Below are 8,657 nucleotides of genomic sequence, written 5' to 3'. Positions count from 1 at the left end.
GTCAAACTGCCTTTGGAGTTTTAATATTTTCTCATTGCTAATGACAATATTAGTCTTTCCCAAAGCTGCTTTTACTTCTGTCCCAGTTTAAAGACAAGAGGCCGAGCTGGGCCAAACAGGTGGGGCCAGGTAGAGAAACAGTGAAGGTGCCGTCAGATAACGAGGGGTTACTGCTGCCTCCTGCCAATGATAAGACTGGATTATGAATAGGAGGCAGCACAGGCTGTCACTAACCACCTACTGTAGTGTGATCCGTGCAGCTATAAATAGACTGGACTGTAGCTTAATAAGAAGAGAAAATTATTCAGAAGGCACATTTTCATACTTTGAAACTGTTGTTGCAGAACAGTTTCTCTTCATTCATATGTTTGTTCTCTCAGGTGTGTATTTCAGGACATTCAGATTAAAGTAAATTCAGCCTCTTTGAGCTGTCATTTGCCTGGTTGTGCTGTTCATGTTTGTTATCATAAATTCCTACAACAGCAGCGAAGAGTCACCCTCATTCCCATCAGCCTGTTCTCCAAGAAACACTGAGAGCAAGGAAACAAACAGTGTGTTCTTGATAAACAGTCAAGGTTGTTTAGAACATAATATGATCTTTTTTATTTGTGTTTCCTCTTTCAAGAAGGTTTTGCAAACATGCGGTTTGGTTGCTCGTTTCTTTCTCTTGCTTCTTTTAGCAATAGCGTCCTCAGATTTCAGCTGTTAACTCTGACTGTGATTGACTGTTGTTCTTCTAATAGGGAACAATATTAAAAATATATTGTTTATTTTGTGGGAAACCTCCATAGAGAGTTCTGATACAGTACGCTCTAATGTAGGTCACCGTCTCCTGCCCTGTGCCGTTTCTATAGACAGTCCACTACTGATCAACCTGTGTGTCCACCAGTTGAATCAGCTCATGGCACCTTACCTTCTGACAGCGTGGGACACGCCTACAGGATGTAACTGTGCTGAACACTAACTAGTTTTCATGCTCTTCTCCACCTCACTTGTCTTCTTCTCCTCACCATCTCTCCATCTCTGTCACTTAGCTTGACTCGTGCTCTCTCGCCTTGTTTTGTTTTCATGCATTGAAATTTCTCTCAACTTCCTTATTTTTCTCTTCTCTTCTTGCACTTGTCTAGCTCTTTTTTTTCCTTTCACAACATTTCTGCTTGAGCTTCTAATTTCGAGTTTGTCCTTTCTTGAATCTAGCTCACGATGCTGCTAAATGTCCAGGTACGTGAGAAAGCTTTTTATTCACTGGTATTTTATTTACTTATCAGCACTTCCTGTGAATCACATGAGACGAATCAGGGCGGTGGAGATAGGCAGGGATTGTGTATTGAAATTTAAATGCAGACATTTACATTTTACAGGCTAACAATTTAGTTATGTGCCTAATTGCTGGATGTAGTATGGATGGTGTGCAATTAAGGATCCCCTTTGTAACTCAAACTACAGAAACAATAATTACATAGACCTGAGTGACGAGTTCCTCATTCTTGTTCTCTCCTCTCTTTGTGGTGCCGTGGCCTGTCTGCATGGCCGATTGCTGGTATAGGTCTCGGAGGGATAGATATATAAAGCTACATATGACTTTTAGTGTAACGCTTTCCCTAAGGGCGTAGCTATACTGTGCAAATACACTATTATGAGCCACCCTCTGACAGCTAATCTACCGAGGTAGTATTTCTCACTGTGCACATACACAGACACACAAACTTGAAAGAAATGCAATTTCTGATGAAAGCAAGCATGTTAATCGAATAAGTTCAATTTTCAGACTAAAGTGAAAGGATTTGCCCCCTGGCAATCTGGTGAAGGTTATTTGATTTTTGAATATGAAGTGATTTTTCTCTCTCGTGTTCTCACAACATGTCATCTCCTGAATGTCTGTGATTGGCTCAGCTCAGCTGAGGGAAGTCATTTACACAACAGTAAATTATTTTGTTTTGTTAATAGAGTGGGCAGCCCAGCTCCTGAAGCCTTTCATGTTGGAAAAATAAAGTGTAGATAAATGGATGGCACTTTTATAGTCCTTTAAACGTGAAACCGGTACAAATCGCTTTACAGCGTCTTATGTTCACCCATGCAAACATACATAGTTGGAGAGAAACTGTGAAAAGGTGCAGGCTCCTCTTCAGTATTGGCTGAATTCAACCATATTCAAATGATGAACATCCTATAAATAAATACGATTTTATTTTAATCTGCTCCATGTTTAGGGTGCCTCTCCTGCAGTGCATGCTGGGATATGCTCCATACATTTAGAGACTGAAAATTTACAGTATGAAATCATTATTTCTGTTTACTTAAGGCACAGAGCAGCTCAGCACTGAGCGTAACATGAACATATATATTAAATATATACGACATTTAAAACATGAGCTGTTGGCTAATGGTCAGTTTCCTTTGTTTACAATAAAAAATACTAAATATCACCATTTGTTTCATTATTAAAATGTTTTTGTTGGTATTTACGGTTCCAAAATAATCCGACATAGGAGGATCAAGTGTTCCCATTATAATTTGTAATTAGTTCTAGTTCACATGCCGTCAATGTGCTGTAAGGTTGATCATGATGTTTTTTACTTTCTGAGTTTTAGCACCAGATGAAAACAGAGTTTAGATTTCAGCGTATTACCGGTCCAGCCCAATGGTATGTTCAGAAACACTGGTCTCTACATTCCCGCTTTGAGCATCTCACGTCTGTTGTCCCAGCAAGCAACACTGAAGACGGCAACCCCCGCCTCTGTAGAGCCCGTTTATTTCTGCTGACAGCTTTATTATAGCTCTCTACTCATTTGCATAGGTAATCAGCCCGTATTTTCAGAAGCTGTTAAGATTTAAGATGGCAGCCACTAATTGGAAAAAGGAGACCAATAAAGCACTATTTGAGCTCGAGTTCCCGACTTCCTCACTTTGCATTGGATTAATAAAGTGGGGTCCCCACAGCTTGGGACAGATTAACTTGTTTTGTTTCTTTGGCCTCAGATGAAGCATATGAAGCTGGTTAATTGCCTTGGCCCAGCTGGTAATGGCAGAGAAACTGTCTAAAGCATATAATCTTTTTCAAATCCATGGCTCTTTGACAATGCAGACTTCAACAGTGAGGAGGGAGAGTGACAGACGGAGGCACAAAGCAGCTTCATGCTCAACAGCTATATTGACTTGCTGTGTTTACAGCAGTGATATTTACCTGAAGCGGTACAGGAAGAGGGAAAAATGTGTTTGTCCATATTCATAACAATCCGGGCTTGTCAAACACTTGCTTTCCTGCTATATGCACACAAACGCACATCCACAGCTCTATAGATCACTACCCAGTCGTTTTTAAACTATCAGCAGCATACTGAACCTAGCAGGAACACACACACACACACACACTAACACACACACATGCATTTGTTCTGCACAGTACAAGAACATGGCTCATTTTGACTCCTGCCGTTGCAGAAATGGAAATTTTAATGAAGTGAGCACAGCGGTGATTGTTGCCTCGACCTTCCTGATTCAGGAGGATGGCACCTTATCCAGTACTGCCCAAAACTGCACCAGTGATTTCATTAGAGTTACAGGAAAAAAAACTCCAGCCACCCCCACTAATTACCCCATTTCTCCTTGTTCCTATAAACATTAACTGACCTCATTCAATTTAACCACTTCCCTTTCACTGTTTTTCATCTAACTTCTCTCCACATTATTGCAGTGAAAAAGGGGCAGGCCGCCCCACTCGTGTCTTTATAGTCATAGGACTGAGTCACATTCTGTGTGTTCTTAAAAAACATAGAAAAATTGTTGTAGGTCTCAGGTATACAGATTATTTTATTGATGCTGCTATTGATCAGCTCCTCCTCCATGCAGTCCCTTAGAGATGCCACTTATATGTCGTATAAGTGGCATCTCTAAGGTGATGCCTGTGGAGGAGCTCAGTCAGTCACAAAACAAAGTGATGCACTGCCACATATTAAGAAACATTATCATGTAAAAGCAAAGAAAAGCAAATTTTCTGGCTGCAGAGATAGACCAGGTCTATAGACAGAGCAGGAAGACCCAAGAGCAGCAAGAGCCTGGGTGTCACTTAGCTGTTACTGCCACAAGCAAAAGGGGAAACTGGCAACTTCATAACTTCATAGAGACATTTTTTAAAAAAGTGAAGAGTCATGCTTATGGTTAACCCTTTGTAGACTATTGTCATGAATTTGCCTCAAACCGTTAAATTTATTATTTATTCTTAGAATTTGGTTGTAAGAAACAACACAAGGCCACAGAGCCTGTGTCATGCTGGGACAGGACAGAAACCCTGCTTAATCACAGCTGATGTATTTAAAATACCATGAACAGCAATGGCTGAACTGAGTTTTGGATCATTTTTGTTTTGTTTGCATTGAGCTGATCAATATCAGAATAAATAAAATAATCTGCATACCTGGGACTAGAAAATCTGTTAATTACTTTTATGCCTATTATCACTAATGTGCATCATAGCTGAATTTATATCTATTGCATTTACATCTATATTCAACTTAATTTAGCATATGATTGACGGCAAAAACACAAATAATTGATTTATTGAATCTAATTGTAAATAAATTTGGGCAGTACGGGGTTAGAGAAAGCAGGTGACACATCAGCATTTTCTGAACTGTTCACATTCCCTGTTCACACAGGGAATTATATCCAGAATGCTATCTGCAGTTTAATCAGGAGAGACTAATAGAGAGAGGCTTAAAGAGTATTGAGCTGCTACCTGGAAATCCCCCCGATGGAGTTTAGACACCAGTGGTGGAGAATGGCTGAAGAGCAATGGCATGAATGAAGTCGCACCATCCTCGGTGCTGTTCGGCCAAAAACTAAACCAGAAAAAAGCCACGTGTCAGCAAAAGGCTGGTATATCTGCAGGGCTGGACACCAAACAAATATTCAAATGTTCCTAGTTTGAAGCCAAGAAGCATTTGTCATGAGGTGCAGGGTGCTGGCCTGGACGGTGGGAAGGGTCACTGACGACGAGGCAGAGACTGAAGCATTTCCAGGGACCGAAATAGTGTGTCAGCCAAAAACCCTCCAAAATATCAAAACCTCGACAACAGAAAAACAGAAACCTGCTTAAATATTTTCAGATCAATCAAAATCTTAAAAGGGAATTTTTTTTAAACACCTGATTATTATTATTATTTTTTTTTCAAATACTTTTCTTAGGCTGGTTATTGGTCTGTAAACCGCACAGGCTCAGCCTTCTGCTTTACCATATTAAGACATTCATGTTGAGCAATTATGCCTTTGACTCCCCTCCCCCTTCTCGTCTCATCTTGTGAAACATATTTTTCATTTTCATATTGGTCTATTTAATCTTCTGTGGTTATCACAGATCTGCAGAGTAATACAGCTGTTTGAGAACTGTGAATCTGTCAAGGGTATGTGCAAGGCTCGGTGATATCGGGGAAGGCACAACAGGCTGTTTTTTCATTTTCTCAAACTCATAATTGTGCTTCAATAATTAAACATCCCAGTAAAACCAAATGAAAAAGAGCAGATTATAAATAGCAGACAGAAAATGTGCCCTTTCCCCACATTTGCTCTCCTGACTCCCCCTGTCCATCCAGCTGTCGACAGCAGCGGCAGGCCAAGCATCTTAAAGCAGTGTTTTTACCTGCAGCACTAATAACAAAGATTATCTGTCTTGAGAAGCACTCAAGTTTCTTAAATGTAAGCGCCCAGAGAAAATGGCATCCTTGCTTTTACCAGAGAAATCAATTTAGCGCCTCTTGTGCCCTGCATACATTGATAAGCCCACCAGCCTAATACTCCCAAAAGGACCCACACCTTTTATTTAAGTGTGGGAGTCGGGCGAGATTACATAATTGTTGTCATTACTGCAGCACTTTGATTTCAATCTTTCAAAGGGTTATGACTGAGACAGTTAAGAACGTGTGATAAACACCATGAAGTTTAGTTTAGTTAGATGCTGCTATGGTGTCACTGCACACACACACTTTCCCAGGTGATGTTGTGGTGTTTATGTTTTAATTGCATCTTCTGTTTTAATAAGTGTAAATAAATGACAGAACATGCCGCAGCATAATTTAACTAAAGTCTCTTAGTCCTGTGTTTTGTTGTCAGCTAGTAGATGGATTACTTGAGATATCACAAATCATCGCATAGACTGTGTGTAATGTTACAACGATGATTCAAAACAAACCAGATCCACCTATTACTGCAAATCTCATTAGATTACAGGGCATGTTATGTTCTGCAGCTTGTCTGATACATGCAGAAAATAGCTGAGAGCTCACTCTAGCTTAATATCTTAATAAGAGCTCTCAGTCTACTCATCTTTCTTAACGAGACTGTGCTCTTCTGTCGCCAACAACATTAGTGCCAATATTTAAGTGTGTGTGTGTTGTAGTATTTCTTAGTATTATCATTAGTTCTGAGAAGGAAAGTTTGCAACATAACATTTTGTCAGACTCTCTTGTCTGTTCCTGTGAAAGGTGAATTATAGTAACACTTATATTTTGAGTCTGTGCAAAGTACATGGAGCTGGAAGAAATAAGTGGTAGACGTCTAAACTTTATTCACACTGATGAGTTGCTGAGCGAGCTGCCTCGCTCTTTATCAGCGGCAGTAAGAAATATCTGATCAAGCGTTTGTGCATGTCCTCACTCACCACAAGCAGCTTTCTCTAACTTCTACTCAATCTGCAGTTTGCAGCATCTTCAGCCCTGCAAATACACACCGCGCTGTGAACAAAGGCTGATTGATTTATTTATTTGTTTTTCATATTTTGGACAGTGTGGCGTGGATTTAAAAGCAGGTTTTGGCTGAACTCGGCTGGTCGCTTTTACTTTTATATCAATATATATATATAAATATATTATATTTATGATTAAATGTGTCATTTGATGTGTAATTTTAATTAGCTGTGTATAAAAACCATGTGGAATAAATCAAAATGTCATATTGTACAGTTCATTTTAGACAAATGATACTTATACCCTTACACAGCTTGGTGTCACATTAGCTCCACTGTACTTCACTACTTCCTGTGACTTGTCAAAGGTGCTTCCTGTTAGACGGCACGTTGATCCGGTTCATTTTAGGGTTTTTTTGCTAAGAGGCGGAGTTAGTGTGGTTTCTTTCACAGTTACATTCATCTGCCTGCACTTCTGTATTTCACACAGAAACACAACATGCTCAGCAGTAGTCCAGTACTGGGATTAAATACAACACAAGATGACATGAGGGACCAAACATATGCCCTGGTGTTTGGATCTGTTGTGGTTCTGGGTCTGCCTCTCAACGCTGTGTCCCTGTGGATTCTGTTATGCCGCCACAGCCTCAAATCCCCCAGTGTTGTCTTCATGGTCAACCTGGCGGTCTCAGACTTGCTGCTCGTCATCTCCTTGCCCATGAGGGTCTACTTTTACGCCACAGGTGTGTGGCCACTGGGCAATATGACGTGCATCTGGATTACGATGCTTTTTCGCAACAACATCCGCTCCAGCTCCATTTTCATCACATTCATCAGCGTGGACCGGCTGCTGGCTGTGGTTTATCCTCTGAGGTCACGGCACAATCGAACCTCATCCAACGCCTGGAGAGCTGCTGCGCTCGTTTGGATCTTTGTGGTGGTTGTAAACATCCCAGAGAGCTTCTCCATGTCAAGATTTTTAAATAACACGAGTCAGTCTATATGTTTTGAATTTCGTCAGTCTCCCACTACATCAGGAGTGTCTTATCTTCAGCCCGTGTTACTGTTCACTATGCTGGCAGTCAACATTGTGTCTACTGCTCTGGTGTCTTGGACTCTACGCACACATCTGAATGACTCTGCACGAGTCGGCAACAAGGTGAACGTCATGCTGCTTTTTGTCATGAACTTGTTGATGTTCATCATATTTTTCTTGCCTGTGTCATTGGTTGTGTTTTTTAATCGTAAGGTACTCACACCACTGGTTTGTCTAGCCAGTGTGAACTGCTGTCTGGATCCTCTGTTATATTACTTTTCATTTGACGGCTTCTGGAAGAAAAAAGAGGATGTGGACAGTTCTCGAGAATAGCTTGACAGGAACAGGTGTTTACCGTCTGTGTTTATGTGACATGAAGGTCATAAGTTCAAAACTAAACCTGGTGCATTTTGTAAATAAAAATTCTCTCTGTCTATATATATATTTTTATTTGAAACCAAAGATACTTGGATATGTTTTAAATAGATTTAAGTTATTGTTACTATATTGGTTTATTTTCTTTCCATCTGTGACTCAGATCTGATGTTCTATGCACATGAAGCCACGTTTCTTTTATCATTTCCCACCTGACCTGTAACAATCGGAACCAAATTGGATCCCCAGTCATCTTAACAACTTGTACTGAATACACGTGTCAAAACTTTCCTGTGTTGGTGAATGTCTTAATAATAATAATAATGAATGTCAGTTAGAACAACACAACCAGGTATAGACACCGAGCCTGGTCCCATTTTTACTTGATTTATCAGAGAACTGGCTGAGTTTAGTTCACAGCATGTGACAAAACATGTTCATTCAACTTGATATAAAAAGAAAAGCACTTGATAGAAAAATCACACATGTCCAGTAACAGCCTCCCTCTTTTTCCATTGTTGGTGTGATAAGTCCAGTCTATGTTTGAGTAAAAGGCATTACAGCTGTGGT

The 8,657-nt window shown here is 40.2% G+C and overlaps 1 protein-coding gene across 1 annotated transcript; it reads left to right on the top strand.

Annotated features, from left to right (window-relative positions):
- Nucleotides 1–1,030: 1,030 nt before the first annotated feature.
- lpar5b (lysophosphatidic acid receptor 5b) lies at nt 1,031–8,376 on the top strand. Its single transcript, XM_026319560.2, has 2 exons — nt 1,031–1,221; nt 7,167–8,376. The coding sequence occupies exons 1-2, from the start codon at nt 1,204–1,206 to the stop codon at nt 8,043–8,045; spliced, it is 897 nt and encodes a 298-aa protein (XP_026175345.1). The 5' UTR covers nt 1,031–1,203; the 3' UTR covers nt 8,046–8,376.
- The last annotated feature ends 281 nt before the right edge of the window (nt 8,377–8,657 follow it).

The sequence above is a fragment of the Mastacembelus armatus genome, chromosome 13 (assembly GCF_900324485.2).
Source record: "Mastacembelus armatus chromosome 13, fMasArm1.2, whole genome shotgun sequence".
NCBI lineage: Eukaryota > Metazoa > Chordata > Actinopteri > Synbranchiformes > Mastacembelidae > Mastacembelus > Mastacembelus armatus.
Note: the sequence above shows the minus strand (reverse complement) of the source record. Positions and strands in the feature narration are given on the sequence as shown.